Source organism: Cyprinus carpio, unplaced genomic scaffold (assembly GCF_018340385.1).
Source record: "Cyprinus carpio isolate SPL01 unplaced genomic scaffold, ASM1834038v1 S000006459, whole genome shotgun sequence".
Classification (NCBI taxonomy): domain Eukaryota; kingdom Metazoa; phylum Chordata; class Actinopteri; order Cypriniformes; family Cyprinidae; genus Cyprinus; species Cyprinus carpio.
Genome location: NW_024879140.1, coordinates 237,707 through 255,000, shown reverse-complemented (window position 1 = coordinate 255,000; position 17,294 = coordinate 237,707). Strand labels below are relative to the sequence as shown.

Below are 17,294 nucleotides of genomic sequence, written 5' to 3'. Positions count from 1 at the left end.
GCAGTGATGCTCATCTCAGATGTGTTTGTTTTGTGATGATGCGTACAGAATCTCTGGACAGTAACTCTAGTATTACTAGCATCTTCACTTGTGCCTTACACCGTGTCCTAACTACACGCACCACGACACGATAAAAGGTATCTTTTCCATGTTAATCTGAGTTTTTGTCCTAACTAGCTGCGACGGCGACATGTGAAATTTCTATTTTAAAAATGGTTTCTATTTCCATGACTTCGTGGCTGAAACAACATTCAAACTATATAACAGTAATAATCTCACATACTTGTTATGTGCTTTATTCAAAGTTAAACGTGTCTATGTGAGTTTGAATATCATTTTGCATGACATTTATAGCCATACTGAGCCATACATGGCAACAATAGATTGTTTACCTCAGATCTTGAAAATAAATTAAAACAAACATGTACGTTAAAACTGTGAACTCACTCCGAACCGAGCATATTCCATAACGAAGATGGTAGCAGTCACTCATTATGTACATTTAATGATGTTAAAAAGGTTTGATATTTATGGATTAGATGATAAATTGGATTATAAACTTGTCCATTTCGTTGCGAATGCAGTTTGCTTCCAGAGAGGTTCCGCCCACACACGCTTCTGATTGGCTGTAATATTTGATTGATTCTGTCACGTCTGGTGTGGACGCACAAATTGCTTGTCGCTGGAATCTTGTTGAGCTCCCTGTCGTTGTGTCTGTCATTGCAGCGTCTGAACCGAACCTGAAGCTGCGTTCGCGTCTGAAGCAGAAGGTGTCGGAGCGGAGGAGCAGCCCATTACTGCGCCGCAAAGACAGTCCCATCAGCACGCTCAAGAAACGCTCTCTGGACATGGCAGGTGATGCTCGAGACACGCTCACATGTGCTTGCATGACTGTTTTCACACAGAGAAACTCTGTCTCTCGTTCTGATGTCTGTAGATTCGGCGTGTAGCAGCGCTCCTGGTTCAGGACCCAGTTCCCCAAACAACAGCTCACATGGAAACCTGTGTGAGAACGGCATCAGCGTGACTGAGGTGAGGCTAGTTTACTGCATCAGTTTGACTGTGTGTGTCTATGTCTATGTGTGTGCGTGTTGTAACACAGAAGAAGAGTTGTTTCATAAACTTGTGGATGATTGGGTTTATTACACACAACAATATTCCTCTTTTTCTCTACATTTCACCTCTGTTCTAGCTTGTTTCCCAGTCTAGCTTTCTAATCAAGCTGGCACGCTACACTTTGAATACTGTTGGCTCTGTGGTGAATGTCTTATGTTTGTCTATTGTTAAGTCGCTTTGGATAAAAGTAGGATGTAATGATTAGTGCTGGGAAAATAAACCTGAGATTCTGAGATTTTCAGAATGCATTGTGATTCTTTCTCGAGTTGATTCTGAGGTTAGTTGTGAACAGCAGATGGCGCTGCATGCTTTAGAAACAGCCCTACTCTGCTCGTTTCCAACTCCTTACATAAACTCGGTGCTAAAATAATCATTCATAAGATTTGAAAAGGTTGAAGCAATTTACAAGGGGGTTGACTGTAGGCTGTTTACATTATCTTCATGAGCATTTGAGCGTGCGGATAAAAACTAGATAACAGACTCAGCCGAACGCACAAGCGCTCTTCTTCATGAGCATTTGAGCGTGCGGATAAAAACTAGATTAGAGCACCATCTGCTGTTAAAATCTAAGCTCAGCAACTGAGACGAAACGCAGTAGTAGTCATGCAGTGTTTCTCAGAATCAAATTTGCATCGATTTATTGTCGCAGCCCTAGTAACGATGCACCCAGAGTCGGCTGAAAATCTAAAAGTGCTAAACTTATTTACTGAATAGACTTATGCCTGCATTTCTAAATTTACTGTCAAAATTAATAGAAATTAAATTTTTAAAACAAGTTTAGAATCCATCCTTTATTTCTCTAGTTTTGTCTTCCTTGTAGATCTGAAACAAGTCACCCTCACGCTGCTCTCTCCTGTCACCTGAACACATATATAGCTTTAAAGGGTCATACAGATCGTATTAACATAATAACATTAGTGAAACTATAAAAACAGAAGATCTTAGAAAGGTTAAGTAAACAGAACACAGATTATAAGAGTATGCACTGTCATAAACGAAGCTAGTTAACGTTAGCTTGAGAAATCGTACCTTCTAAGTTGTCAAATAACTTGAAAAAATACAATTTGAAGCCCTTCTCCTTTTTACTTAGAGTGACCGATGCTAATCTTACAATTCGATTTACATCATTCACTGTAATCTGTGGAAGTTCTTGCAAGCAGCGAGTGTAAAATGCCATGCTGATAGCGCTCATTGAAACAGTAGGTAAAAACCGCTCGCGGCGCAGCAACAGACGTTACGGAGCAACTGAGACGAAACGCAGTAGTAGTCATGCAGTGTTGTATCACATTGTGAGTTGAGTGAATCATTACATCCCTAGATAAAAGCTCATGTGTAAATGTGAATGTGCTCCAGTCGTCTCACAGGCCGGCTGGTCAGGACGGCTCGGTCAGTCAGCTGTCTCTCTACACGTCTCCTTCACTACCCAACATCACCCTGGGTCTGCCGGCCACTGCCGCCAACAACGTGAGTGTTCAGATCTAACCGAGCTTGTGCTGTTTTCACAATGGGTCAGAAACATTCACTCAGGACAGATCTTCTGTATTTGTCTGATTTGAGTAAGTTTTGCTTTTCAAGTAAATTTGTTTTTAAAGGAGGTTTAGATATTTTTACTGGAACATAAACAGTAATTAGAGTGTAACACAGTAGCTTTAATGAAGAAAAACTATTCACAGTTAATACCGTACTGATCTGATCTGTGTGTGAGAAACGGTCATCATCAACCTGTAACGTGTATTTGTCCACCCAGTTAGGAGCGTTTGGTCAGCACTCATCTTCATTTTGCTTCTTCATGTGATGCTTTTGAAATACTCAGTTTTATTTTGTTGCTTCTTCAACAAGGTGACGTCTACCCAGCCTGACAGCGAATGTTTGTCTGTGACCGGTTTACCCATAAACACTCCGTTCCTGGTCGCCTCTCACCTGTCGTCATTTCTTGGCAATTCGGATGCTGCAAACTCCCACAATGCACTGCTGCAGCACATGGTCCTTCTGGAGCAATCAGCCCCATCGAGTTCTTTGGCCGCAGGTGAGTAGGGCTCAGAGTTCTGAGTTTCTGTCCTGGTTTAGTAACAATGAACCAGTCCATTACAAACCTCTTTATTTGCGTAATAGCTACTGGCCCGGATCGCGGAGCGTTTCCCAAGGCCGCTGTCAAAGCGTTACATAAACCTGGAATGTGTGAACAATCTGCTGTTCATAGTGGTGCTGAGGTGCGGCCCGAGTCAGGGGTCCGTCTGGTTAATTAGATCAGAGTCACTGGCAGGCAAGAGGATCAGAGGAACACACTGTGCCAGGCAGAGTGACGTCTTCATGCCAGCACAGGCCCAGAAGAATACGCCTCTAATTATCTGAATGGGAGCAGGAAGTAAAACAATGAACCTGGGTTATCCACACAAGGACTGTCCTGACGTCTGTGCAGAGCACCCAATGAATGAACGTACTTTACAGGGTGTTTGTGGCAAGCAGTTTTGGAACCTCAGTTGAACTCAGACAGCTGACAAATTATCTCTGCCCAGCCACCGTGAGCGTATACGAGTGTGTGTTCATGAGGAGCGCGTGTTCACGAGGAGTGTGTGTTCACGAGGAGCGCGTGTTCACGAGGAGCGCGTGTTCACGAGGAGCGCGTGTTCACGAGGAGCGCGCGTGTCCACGAGGAGCGCGCGTGTTCACGAGGAGCGCGCGTGTTCACGAGGAGCGCACGTGTTCACGAGGAGCGCACGTGTTCACGAGGAAGTGTCGTGTTCACGAGGAGTGTGTGTGTTCATGAGGAGTGTGTGTGTGTTCACGAGGAGTGTGTGTGTTCACGAGGAGCGCGTGTTCACGAGGAGCGCGTGTGTTCACGAGGAGCGCGTGTGTTCACGAGGAGCGCGTGTTCACGAGGAGCGCGTGTGTTCACGAGGAGCGCGTGTGTTCACGAGGAGCGCGTGTTCACGAGGAGCGCGTGTTCACGAGGAGCGCGTGTGTTCACGAGGAGCGCGTGTTCACGAGGAGCGCGTGTTCACGAGGAGCGCGTGTTCACGAGGAGCGCGTGTTCACGAGGAGTGTGTGTGTTCATGAGGAGTTCACGAGGAGCGCGCGTTCACGAGGAGCGCGTGTCCACGAGGAGCGCGCGTGTCCACGAGGAGCGCGCGTGTCCACGAGGAGCGCGTGTTCACGAGGAGCGCGTGTCCACGAGGAGCGCGCGTGTCCACGAGGAGCGCGCGTGTCCACGAGGAGCGCGTGTTCACGAGGAGCGCGTGTTCACGAGGAGCGCGTGTTCATGAGGAGTGTGTGTGTGTTGCAGGAGTGGGAGCGGGGTCGCTGCAGAAGCTGCGTCAGCACCGGACGCTGGGCCGCACACAGTCGGCTCCTCTGCCCCAGAGTGGACAGGCGCTGCAGCAGCTTGTGGTTCAACAACAGCACCAGCAGTTCCTGGAGAAACACAAGCAGCACTTCCAGCAGCTCCACATCAACAAGGTCAGACATCAGTCTCCTCACCCTACCATATCAGATCGCTGCAAGGTAAAAACCAGCTGTAGCAGAGAGCGACTCTCAGGTAGACAGGAATAATGTCTGTTCTCCTCTCTGCTGTTATGGTTCGTGTGGTTCATGGTGAACGCTGCAAGGAAACAGATGATGATATGACGACCGGTAAGGGGCTGGGCTGAGTCAAGTCAAGTCATCTTTATTTATATAGCGCTTTTACCAATACAGATTGTGTCAAAGAAATTTTACAGTATTAAATAGGAAAATAGTGTGTCAATAATGCAAAATGACAATAGTTATAACTGCTACCCAATTTAGGCATGAGTTATACATTTAAAAGGGGATCCAGAAAAGTTCCTTTATACGATCAACACCTTGGTATAAGAAGGTTCAGAATAATCATGAAATACTAAGGCACAAAAATGTAGAAAGAATGAATATACTTTATATGGACACAGATTACCTCACACAGGTGAATATTTACAAAGCTTAAAATAAAAGAAAAGGCAAACTGAAAATAAGCAAAGCGAAAGAAAAAAAAACAACAACAACTAAAAGAAGGATGTAAATGAGTTAGGCCAGGCATGCTGAGTTGGAACGACATAAAATATGTTTGTAAACAGAACAAACTTAGCTGACAGTAGATGATGATGCAGATAAAGATGATCGCTGATAATGTCCGTTTGTGTGATAAAGTTCCCGGTGCACAAGTGAGTTGATGGCAGTCCAAGGAAAAATAAGGATAATCCAAATTCTGGGATATCCACAAAGCTTCCCTGAAGCACACGTGAGTCTCCACTGCGTATGAGCATGTGTTTAAAATGCAAAGCATGCACATGACTCCGTTTCATGACTAAAAAAGTATTTTAGTCATAAAAGGTCCATCTATTAGCGTGCACTTTAAAACAATCTATTTACACTGTTACAAACTAATTACATTACAACAAACATAACACATTACAACAGTAAACACTTACAGATTGACACAGGGAAACAAATCCTCAATCTTAGAACCGTCAGCTTCTGAAACGCGAGCATGAGGAAACCACTGCTTCCTCTCCCAACTCAGTTTAAATAGTATCTGTGCAATCAGAGTCACAATCTCAAGTTTGGAGTTCTGCTGAACTTCAGTGATCCTCATGAGACGTGGCCAGATGAGGTCATGTAAGGTCAAGGTTTCATATCAGCAGGACGGGCTTGTTCAGTTCCGCTCTACAGCAGGAGTTTAGCTGCTGCAGAGTTTAGTTCCAGTCGTGCTCATCCTGAACATCAGTCTTTGAGCAGCTGCAGTGTTTCCCACAGCCTTACACTCTATTTGTGGCGGCACTCCCCCGCCCCCATATATACATGTATATTCAAATTCATTTTCTGCCAGCAGGAGGCGCTTTAAGAGCGGGAGAGATACAGGATTCTCCGGTAACGGCTCTAAAGCAGCGCTGAGCTCACAAACGCTGCATTATCAAGCATTACATGCAAAATGAAATGAAAATTAAATCGAACATTTTCTAAATACAGTTGGTTTCCTTCTGAAATACAGTGAGATATAAACACCCACGTCGGTTTTTGATTTTGAAACGTGCAGTGCTCATGTTTATTCAGTGAAGCCTAAGCCTTTTGGAAATCTATTTGTGGCGGTCAGTTTTGATATTGTGGTGGAAATTGGAACATGAAATGCTATTTACAAAAGAAAAAAGCATCAGCGAAATGACTAATAAACTCAGCATACGTTTTTGGCAACAACAGTGTACCCTGAAAAAAATGTATTATGATTTATTGTCTTTTCTCTGTATGTCTGTTAGATGTTGAGTAAACCCTGTGATCGGCAGCATCAGAGCCACCCAGAAGAGACGGAGGAAGAGCTCCGAGAGCAGCAGGATGCCACACAGACGGAAATGCTTCCCATGAGCCTCCCCATTAAACAGGAACCGCCTGATCTCACAGAAGAGCAAGGACAGGAAGAACAAGAGCTGCTCTTCAAACAGGTGAGAGACACCTAGAGCTCAAGGAGAGCAGTGAGAGAGACGCTGCGTTTGTGTCGCCCTCTTGTGGTTGTTGACAGCGCACAGCACCTATTGTTTGTGTGTGTGTGTGTGTGCGCATGTGTGTGTTTGTTTGTGTGTGAGCAGCAGGCCCTTCTACTGGAGCAGCAGAGGATCCATCAGCTCAAAAACTTCCAGGCGTCCATGGAGGCGGCTGGTGCGTCTGTCATATTCCCAGGGCACCGGCCTCTGTCCAGAGCGCAGTCATCTCCTGCGTCCGCCTCCATCATTCCGCAGGAGCAGCCTTCCAAACCCCTTTTTACCACAGGTGCGTCACTCCTGTCCCCTCGTTGACCTCAAAACAGAATTCACAAGGATGAGCGCACCAGTTAAAGTTTCTTTCTCTAGGTCTGGTGTATGACTCTCTCATGCAGAAGCACCAGTGCATGTGTGGAAACACCAACACGCATCCCGAACACGCCGGACGCATTCAGAGCATCTGGTCTCGGCTACAGGAGACGGGCCTGCGCAGCCAGTGTGAGGTGCGATGTGAATACTGAAATTATTATTTTCTGACTGTGCATTCACACCGCCGCTATCGAGAGCATCAAAAATCGTTCTGGCCACCCTGCCAACATCACTGTAGAAAGATTCATGGACACTCTGATGCTCTGACGTAGATCGAATGCTTATCTTGTGTTTAAAGGAGCCGCAAAGCAAACAAGCTTGTTGGTCTTGTGCAGACTAACCACAAGGAGGATGAAATTATAAGTTAACCTCATTAAATATTGTTGTGAACGAAGTATTAAGATCCTTTACCTAATAATGTATAAAGCACTAATGCCACACTGTAAACATAATCTGATACAAGTACAAGTCCTGCACTGATAGTGTTACCTAAGTAACTATAATCCAGTATAAACATTAACACCAACAATCTCAGACACCTTAATTGATTTAAAGGTTTAAAAGTGAACTAGGACTATTATACTATTATTTATTATAATAGTGGTTCCCAATCCTGGTCCTGGAGAACCCCCAACACTGCACGTTTTGGTGTCTCTCTTATCTGACACACACATTTGAGGTCTTGTAGTCTACACTGATGATCTGATGAGTTGAATCAGGTGTGTTTGAATAGGGAGACATCTCAAATGTGCAGTGTTGGGGGCTGTCCAGGACCAGGATTGGGAACAACTGTATTATATCATTAGATTATTATTCCTATAATCCAAATCAACAACAAAAACAACCCAGGAACACCAACAATCTCAGACACCTTGGTCCACGCATCATTTTCTTTATTTTTGTCCCTGTACGCAAACAGGAACGTGTCATAGATTATTAGGAAACCCGCCACAGCAATAATTAACCTCTCCTCCATTTTGCTTGGGAACTAATGTGGTCGGAACCAAAGTTTACAGGGCTGCGTTCTCTGGAATCCTCTCAAGCGGTGGACTTCTACGTTCTGTTTGGTTGCCGCCGAACTACGTCATAGCTCATTACCATAAAGTTGACCTGATTTCAACTCTCCTCGATGCCCTCACCATCCTAGACGTGCTGCGCCACTGCTCGATGCTGGCTCACATTGAAAATGAATGACTTCTGGCCATTTTGATGCTCTTGATGGCAGCGGTGTGAACGCACAGTGATGCACTGGCTGAATCGATCTCTATCACTTAAACTCTGCATGTGACACAAACATGATTGATTTTGTCATTTTATTGTGAGAAATATTCCACAAAGTTCAGGAAAAAAATTGTGACGATCAATTTTCCACTGAGAAACACACCAGAGTCCCATATTTCTCTCTAGTGGTTTAGTGTGAATCATTGAGCTACATTTCACTGGTGAGTGTTGGGTTTTGGAGGCTGCTGTTTTATTTACCTCAGCACTTCTAATGATGTGTCAGCAGGGGGCGCTCTCGTGCTCTAGTCAGTCTCTCTGTCTTGTATTTTCAGTGTATCCGTGGGAGAAAAGCCACATTAGAGGAACTGCAGACAGTTCATTCTGAAGCTCATGTCATGTTGTATGGGACCAACCCACTACGGCAGAAGCTAGACAGTAAGACCTTTACAATCCAAAACGAAGATCCTCTCATCATTTACTCAGACTCTGCGGTGTGAATGCATCTCTGATAAGTCGTCTTCTCTCTGTCTGGCTCAGGTTCTGTCATCTCCATGTTCGTCAGGCTGCCGTGTGGTGGTATTGGGGTGAGTAGAGACAAAGTCCGTCTCAACCATCTCTTCATCATTTGTGCAGCATGTAAAGAGGGTTTCTGCTTTGTCTGTGAAGTGGACAGTGACACAGTCTGGAATGAAGTTCACTCGTCAAGCGCAGCACGTCTGGCCGTTGGTTCTGTGGTCGAACTCGTCTTCAAAGTGGCATCAGGAGAGCTGAAGGTCACCGTCTGCCACCGTCTTCCTCTCTTTATGTTTATCTGTATGTCTGTCTGTATTATTTGATTGACGTGTAGCGGTGTGTCTCACCCCTAATGCAGAATGGTTTCGCTGTGGTCCGGCCGCCAGGACACCACGCAGAGGAGAGCACGCCCATGTGAGACGCGTCTCTGTGTTTGTCGTTCTGTGCTTTCTTCCTTTACTCCTGTAACATTGGTGCTCTCGTCCAATCACAGGGGCTTCTGTTACTTTAACTCTGTTGCCATAGCAGCTAAACTCCTACAGCAAAGACTCAATGTCAGCAAAATTCTGATTGTTGATTGGGTGAGTTCATTTTGAAGACTTATTTGGCACTTCTGTATTTTCTTTTCTGTCTGTTTAGCATTTAATCGTTGTTGTTAAACCACATTCAGGACGTTCATCATGGCAACGGAACACAACAAGCGTTCTACGATGATCCCAGAGTTCTGTACATTTCTCTTCATCGATACGACGATGGTAATTTCTTCCCAGGCAGCGGCGCTCCTGAAGAGGTAATGCAACAATACAAGTGAGCGGATTGTGGGAAGATGTTTCCTAACTCATGCAGCACTTCCTCTGAACAGGTGGGCAGTGGGCCGGGAGTAGGTTTCAACGTCAACGTGGCGTTTACTGGAGGTCTGGATCCACCGATGGGAGATGCAGAATACCTCGCTGCCTTCAGGTAAAAGAGTCTAAAACACATTCTGCTCACTCTTCGCTGACATTTCAGGGCTGTCGAGGGCATCTCTAGCTGCTGATCCACCATATGACCTGGATACAGACTGGATCTGGTAGCTATGGTGACCTCGGAATAAGAATGAAAAAGACTAATATTAGCGTAGATGCCCTTCTTCTAACAAATTAGCAAGTTCATCGGGTAAGTGTTCCCGGCTCCGGTTGTCCTAATTAATGCAGCCTAACAATCCTTTAACTACAAACAATCCTTGATTTATAGAAATGCAATATTGTATTGTGTAAGCCAGGTTAAAGAGATGGGTCTTTAATCTAGATTTAAACTGCAAGAGTGTGTCTGCCTCCTGAACAATGTTAGGTAGGTTATTCCAGAGTTTGGGCGCTAAATAGGAGAAGGAACTGCCGCCCGCAGTTGATTTTGATATTCTAGGTATTATCAAATTGCCAAAGTTTTGAGAACGCAGTGGACACTAAAAAATAAAATTAAAAAATGTCTTGTTCAAATACTGAGGTGCTAAACCGTTCAGGGCTTTATAAGTAATAAGCAAGATTTTAAAATCTATACGATCTTTGATAGGGAGCCAGTGCAGTGTAGACAGGACCGGGCTAATATGATCATACTTCCTGGTTCTAGTAAGAACTCTAGCTGCTGCATTTTGGACTAACTGGAGTTTGTTTATTAAAGGTGCAGAACAACCACCCAATAAAGCATTACAATAATCTAATCTTGAGGTCATAAACGCATGGATTAACATTTCTTCATTTGACATTGAGAGGATAGGCCATCATTTAGATATATTTTTGAGATGGAAAATGCAGTTTTACAAATGCTAGAAACATGTTTTTCAAAGAAAAAAGATTGCTATCAAATAGCACACCTAGGTTCCTAACTGATGACGAAGAATTGACAGAGCAGCCATCAAGTCTTAGACAGCGTTCTAGGTTATTACATGCAGAGTTTTTAGGTCCTATAATTAACACCTTTAACAACTTTTCAGAATTTAGCAGTAAGAAATTACTCATCCTGTTTTTTATATCAGTTATGCATTCTTTTAGTTTTTCAAATTGGTATATTTCACCGGGCCCCAAAGGAATATAGAGCTGAGTATCATCAGCATAACAGTGAAAGCTAACACTGTGTTTCCTGATGATATCTCCCAAGGGTAACATGTAAAGCGTGAAGAGTAACGGCCCTAGTACTGAGCCTTGAGGTACTCCATACTGCACTTGTGATCGATATGATACCTCTTCATTCACTGCTACAAATTGATGGTGGTCATATAAGTATGATTTAAACCATGCTAATGCACTTCCATTAATGCCAACAAAGTTTTCTGGTCTATGCAAAAGAATGTTGTGGTCAATACTGTCGAATGCAGCACTAAGATCCAATAACACTAATAGAGAGATACAACCACGATCAGATGATAAGAGCAGGTCATTGTAAAGAGCAGTCTCAGTACTATGATACGGTCTAAATCCTGACTGGAAATCCTCACAGATACCATTTTTTTCTAAGAAGGAATATAATTGTGAGGATACTACCTTTTCTAGGATTTTTGACAGAAAAGGGCGATTTGAGATTGGTCTGTAATTAATTAACCCTTTTGTGGTCAAGGTGTGGGTTTTTTTTTTTTTTTTTGAGAGAGAGGTTTAATAACAGCCAGTTTGAAGGTTTTTGGGACATTATAAAGTAACAGTTATAAAATCACTATTATTTTTTTGTGTGTCTATGAAGTAAAAACATCACAAAGTGTTTTGAAAAGCAAACTTTTCAGTTTGAGACTAAATCACACACAATCACTTGTTGGTCAAGTTGTTGGTTGATTTCTTATAAGACTATATGAGAGTAATGGTACATTTAATAGGAGTACAGTATATATCTTTTCTACATAAAAAATTACATTTTGCACTTGTTACTGTTGTTAATAAAATATACTTTGTAAACTTCCCAACTCAAGCTTAGTGCTTTACTGTCAAATGTGTATAAACATGAAATAAACAAGAAATTAACATGTAATATTATCAGTAACTGCACTTATTAATACAAAACCATAGTAATTTTATCATACACACACACACACATATATATATATATTTCGAAAAACGTGTTTGCTTTTGCAAGAGATGCATAATGTTTTGCATGTGTGCATGTTTTGTGTGTAAAGTCTAGAGAAAAGGAGCCATAGTGAGTATGCAGGCAGTTGTTTAATAACTAATATTTTGTGTCAGGCTGAATATTCACTAGAACTGCACAACGCCTGTCTGTCATATAAATAACCTGCAGTCCAGTTTCGTTCATTAAGGTGAAGGTTTGTGTCTCTGTGAACGCTTGACCTCACAGGACGGTAGTTATGCCGATCGCTAGCGAGTTTGCTCCAGATCTGGTGCTGGTGTCAGCAGGGTTTGACGCGGTGGAAGGACACCCTCCTCCATTGGGAGGATATAAACTCACCTCCAGATGTAAGCCCCACCTCTTTACTATGAACTCACTTATGTCCGGCTGTATTTGTTATTTGGATAGTTTCAGTAAAAGCCACCTATGTGGGTGTGTGACAGGTTTGGGTCACCTGACTAAACAGCTGATGGGGTTAGCCGGGGGTCGAGTGGTGCTGGCGCTGGAGGGAGGTCATGACCTCAGGGCCATATGTGACGCCTCCGAGGCCTGCGTCTCAGCACTGCTGGGGATAGAGGTAAACAAGTTCCCATCATCCTTTGCGTTGTAAGTTTTCATTTGCATAAGGTGACTTCTTGTTACAGATCGAGTGGAGTTAGATGCTTGTGTTTGTGTTGAACAGCTAGAGCCGCTTTCTGCAGACATCCTGAAACAGAGACCCAATGAAAACGCTGTGAGCTCCATAGAGAAAGTCCTAGAAAATCACAGTGAGTCGTTCCGATCTTCATTTACTCTTCACTTCGTAAGAATCGTTTACTCCTGTCAAAAATTGTTCCAGTTCAGTATGTCTCACAGTAGACATCTACAGGGCAAAACGAACATTAAAATACAGTTTGACAGTTAGCACTAGTGTGATAGAATCACTTACCTCTTGTCTGTGTGATAGTGTACAGACCCCATTATCCAGAATGGTTTGTGTTGTGCCATGCTGAACTCTCTGAATTTGGCTTGTTTCACAAACTGAAGGACGATGTCAGTGGAGCTGAACTGATGCTGGAAGGGTCCTGTGGAGCTGATTGTGTGTCCTGTTCTCTGTGTTTAGGTCAGTACTGGCGCTCAGTCCAGCGGGTCGAATCCAGCACGGGTTTGTCTCTGCTGGAAGCTCAGAGGGGCGACTCCGAGGAGAACGAGACGGTGACGGCAATGGCTTCTTTATCTGTCGCAGCCATGGAGAAAAGGTACATCCGCTTTCACTCCTTTCTATTCTCCATCTTTCCTGTGGTTCTGTCGTGTGACCGGCTTTGCTGTGTTTCTGCTCAGAACGGAGGATGAGCCCATGGAAGAGGAGCCGCCGATGTAGGGGACGAGCGTTTTCCCAGAGCTCCGAGCTCTTCTGGGTCTCTGCGTCTGTTTGCCTTGGACTCGTCTGAAGGAGATCCTCGCTGAGCAGAGACAGACGTCAGGGTAAAGGCTAACCGCCGCGTTAGAGCTGTAGCCTGCTAGCACTGTGGCCCCAACACAACGTGCTCGAGCTGAAGTCACTTGAGACGTTTGTTTTTGGAGATTTCTGTCCGATTGGCTCGATGCGCGCACACCTCGCTGCAGACGTCAGCCAGCAGATCGTTCTGACAGAGGGACGGATGGAAAGCCAGGTCCAACAAACCCTCCACAGGCTCCAGGAACCCTGTTTGTTTAGTACTTACACCTTGAGCACTGCAGCGTTTGACTCGCCAGCGCCATGTTACAGACGTTTCTCAGAGAGGGAGTGCCGTGGAGACCGCTTGAACTACAAATGATCTCTGAGGAACTTTGCCTTAATTCAGTAATGACCCATAATTCCAGTGGGTCGACTGTTTAGAGAAGAGAAAATCTTTTCAGCATGTTTACTTGGACAGCGTTCGTGCTTTAGTCCTAAACACACATTGTCTAGCAATGACTGACTCTCCTTTGGTTTGGTTTTTTGCAGAAACTGTCTGAAGCTCCAGTGAAGCGTAACAGTGGCTCCACATCACACCGTGTAGCTACACACAGCAGCTGAACGCAGGCCTTGGTTTCAGAGTGGTTTATTGACTGGCATGTGCATTACAGGGAAAAAAACTACACCCGGACTGAACCGGAGATGAGAAGGTCTGACCAAAGCATGAGTTTGCATCTTGTGTTGCCTCTAGCCACGGCGTTTGACAAGGATTACAAGACCACGGCGGATGTGAACGGGTTTGCCTTTGGATGGGGAAAAGAACCGGACAAGAGATGACCGTTTACCAAATCAGCTCGTGTTCCTCTTGAGCCAAACTAACCTTGTAAAAAGGATGTTGCAACTTGCTAATGTTAGCACCCCTAAGCATGAGGCGGGATTGTTACCTACAAGATCAATACGAATATGCATGTGAAATCTTCATTTTATTTGCCTTCTCTAACGAACCTTGAGCCTCATCTCACCACAACAGCTTCACCTCTAAAAAAAATATAGTTAGTTTGTCTTACTTGGCAACTCTTGTCAACTGTTAAAATGCTCAGACTTTTTAGTTGTTACTGATTATTTTTGAGGTTTTAGTAATTAATTAGTCATTTCTGTTTTTGTACAGTTTTACTTCATTCCTTTTCTTTTGACCTGAAATTTCAGATATTTGCATGTTTCACTTGATTGCTTATTATTATTATTATTATTATTATTAATATTATTATTATTATTATTATTATTATTATTATTATTATTTGTGCTAGTTGTTTGAGTTCCATTATTTGCGTTACATTTGGTACCTTGTACTTTAAACATGAGTGCTTTATGACGTTCATGGGTTTTCAACCATTCAATCACGATGACTGATTGTGTACTTCCATGTTTTGTTCATAGTAGATTTGTGTATGAAGGAAACCTAAATATATAAATATGAAAATCTGTCATTCACCTTTGTTCTGTATGCATGGATGTAATATTTCTTAGCAGCACACGCTGGTCTCAAATATACAACACCTCAGTTTAGGAGTATATAACAATCAGCTCTGTCTGGAACTAACCTGCTAAACACACTTGATTGATGGTCAGTGATTTTCAGTTTTTTTTTTTTTTTTTTTTTTTGTGAAAGTGCTACAGGCTAATTTTAGAGAGAAACATTGTCTATGACAGTAATTTAAAAAAAACAATCCAAACCGTTTTGATTGTTTCCCTCTGCAAAAACAAAAAAACAAAAACAAATCTTTAGTACGCATGGTTTGTTTTAGTGTTATTTTATTTCACACATCACTAAATACTAAAACTCCCACAAATTTGTCAGTTTTGATTAAAGTTGTAGCTGGAGAAACAAAAAAGAAATCATAGTTCATCACCTGCAACACTGAGAACACAAACAGATGTTTACCTTCATTTATGAATTCAGATTAAATAAAGCTGGGACAATGTTCACAAATTGTGTTGCTTTAGCTGATTTTTTATTAAATTGATTTGTAATTTTATTTTTATATATTTTTCAATTATTTTAATTTTATTTATTGTCTATTGACTATTTTTGACTGGGCTTATTTAGAGGACTTTGATTTACTGACTGAAACTCATGAGCTCGGGTATCTTCCTTTTGAAGGATCCTTAGATCCTTGCTCTAGTATATTGCTCTAAGAGTGTTGATTTGTCTTGTCAGACGCTGGACTGTCAGCCAGTGTTAGAAACACTCCCCAGACGATGACAGAAATCACCTGTTCTTTTCAGAACATGTAGAAGAGAAAAGTATGGACTGGCCATCCAAACTTTTTTAAAGATGTGTTTTGATAAAGATTATGAAAGTTTGCTTGCAATAATCATGTGATTTTGTCATATTTGATTAAGAGGGGGGAGTGAAGGATCCTTAGATCCTCACGTGCAAGTTGTGTATTGTGTTTCTATTTTTTCGGAACATAATCATTTATTCACATAATCATTTTAAAATCATTAGTCATTCATATGATTTATTTGATTATTTTTATACTTTGATTATTTTTATTTATCATTATATTATGTTTATTCATTTATCATATTTCTGTATATTATATTTCTTATTTTCCCTAGTTTATGGATTTTCATTGTTGTTCAATCTCATGCTTGTGGGGTTTCACGAAAAGTTTTGTCCGTATAAATCGAGACGGATAAGAGGGAAGGTTTATGGGATGTTGCTGTGAAGCAGTTTTGGTATAACAGTACATGCTGAATTTGTGCTGGTCAGACGAAGTTTGAACATTGAGACACGCAACAGATTGTTCAATAAACTCTTACTTTTTACCATTACCTCGTTTCCTACTTCTGCTCTTCTCTGGCTTTCCTCGGTCAACTTCTTCACTGACAGAAGACTGTTAAACACTCGTTTTGGTTATCAACAGCTCTGCTGACTAGTTGTTCTGTTACTGGACAAACTGATCATTTCTGACAGGATCTGGCGTCCAGGGCTGGATCCTAATTATTATCTGGTGTGGAGATTTGATCTAACAATTTATTCTATTCTATTCTGTTCATGACTTCATTAGTCTAGTTGAGGCTGTAATTTCACAGACTAAACATTTGCCATGAAATTAAAGGTTTAACAGGCAACAGTGTAAGACTTGAAGAACCTCAGACACTTTGATATTCTGAGATTTCTCCCTTCAATCAGAAGGGTCAATAGAATTATACAGAGTTAGGATCAGTTAGGGTTCAACATGAGTGCATGTTTGGTATCATTTGAAATGTCTCTGGGTGACGGCTACAATGGTCTCAATCTAACAAGAAGTAGACTGAAAGGTAATACAGATCTTAAGAGTTTAGAGATAATTTGCTTACTGTACAGGGTGTGCCATTTCCCTGTGTCTCTTATGCAAATTTCCATCTGTCCTTTAAAGGTGTACTTGATCAATGCAAATCCCGATTGTTAGTTCCTGTCTCCATTTGGAAGATGTTTGTCTTGCAAGAAGATCAGCGCGATTCTGTAGCCAGAAAACATGTTTTATAATGAGCAAAGTATGGCACGGTCGTCTAGAATATTAGTCAATCGCCTCTGTCTAATGATTGACGAGTTTGTGAGTGAGATTTACCCGCCGGTATTAGACTCAAAGTGTTATAGGAATAAGATTAAGAAAATAACCAAATGATCCTATAAATGATCATATAAATGATCAATAATAACTAGCATTTTAACCTAAATTCGAGGTAATAAAATGGAGTCAGATCAGAAGTTATCTTAAATTACTTTGCAGGAAACCTTCAGCCACCAGTGGACATCTTCGTTGGCCAGCTGGGTGAACCTTACACCAGGAATATTGGAAAGTTTAGACTCACAGCCTAATCATCCTTTCCAAAGAATTTAGGATCACAAACTTAACGCCTCATTTAAGGGACATCTCGTCTCCTCACTCTATCAGCTCACGCTTACACACTTAAGCACTTTGTCAAAGACCGTTTTTACAAATAAGAGTGTTGACGTGGATTTAAGCATACGCACACTCTAAAATCTGAGCGCATGCACACTTTATGAATGAGGCCCCAGATCTCCAGAGGCTAGACGT

General features: G+C 42.4%; 1 protein-coding gene across 6 annotated transcripts in view; it reads left to right on the top strand.

Moving 5' to 3' along the window:
• Window positions 1-16,042, top strand: part of LOC109068736 (histone deacetylase 4-like) — a 35,438-nt gene extending 19,396 nt beyond the window's left edge. For 2 of the 6 annotated variants that reach the window (XM_042754103.1, XM_042754104.1), the window contains exons 8-27: window positions 727-855; window positions 938-1,032; window positions 2,470-2,580; window positions 2,956-3,142; window positions 4,400-4,572; window positions 6,381-6,563; window positions 6,708-6,888; window positions 6,969-7,102; window positions 8,522-8,624; window positions 8,727-8,773; window positions 8,855-8,962; window positions 9,061-9,116; window positions 9,196-9,283; window positions 9,373-9,492; window positions 9,565-9,662; window positions 12,018-12,136; window positions 12,233-12,366; window positions 12,472-12,556; window positions 12,892-13,027; window positions 13,110-16,042. In XM_042754103.1, coding sequence (XP_042610037.1) covers window positions 727-855; window positions 938-1,032; window positions 2,470-2,580; window positions 2,956-3,142; window positions 4,400-4,572; window positions 6,381-6,563; window positions 6,708-6,888; window positions 6,969-7,102; window positions 8,522-8,624; window positions 8,727-8,773; window positions 8,855-8,962; window positions 9,061-9,116; window positions 9,196-9,283; window positions 9,373-9,492; window positions 9,565-9,662; window positions 12,018-12,136; window positions 12,233-12,366; window positions 12,472-12,556; window positions 12,892-13,027; window positions 13,110-13,149 — 2,327 coding nt within the window. In that variant the 3' untranslated portion in view covers window positions 13,150-16,042. The remainder of the gene's footprint in view (window positions 1-726; window positions 856-937; window positions 1,033-2,469; window positions 2,581-2,955; window positions 3,143-4,399; window positions 4,573-6,380; window positions 6,564-6,707; window positions 6,889-6,968; window positions 7,103-8,521; window positions 8,625-8,726; window positions 8,774-8,854; window positions 8,963-9,060; window positions 9,117-9,195; window positions 9,284-9,372; window positions 9,493-9,564; window positions 9,663-12,017; window positions 12,137-12,232; window positions 12,367-12,471; window positions 12,557-12,891; window positions 13,028-13,109) is intronic. The other 4 variants (XR_006159247.1, XR_006159248.1, XM_042754105.1 and 1 more) reach the window with 4 other exon arrangements.
• The last annotated feature ends 1,252 nt before the right edge of the window (window positions 16,043-17,294 follow it).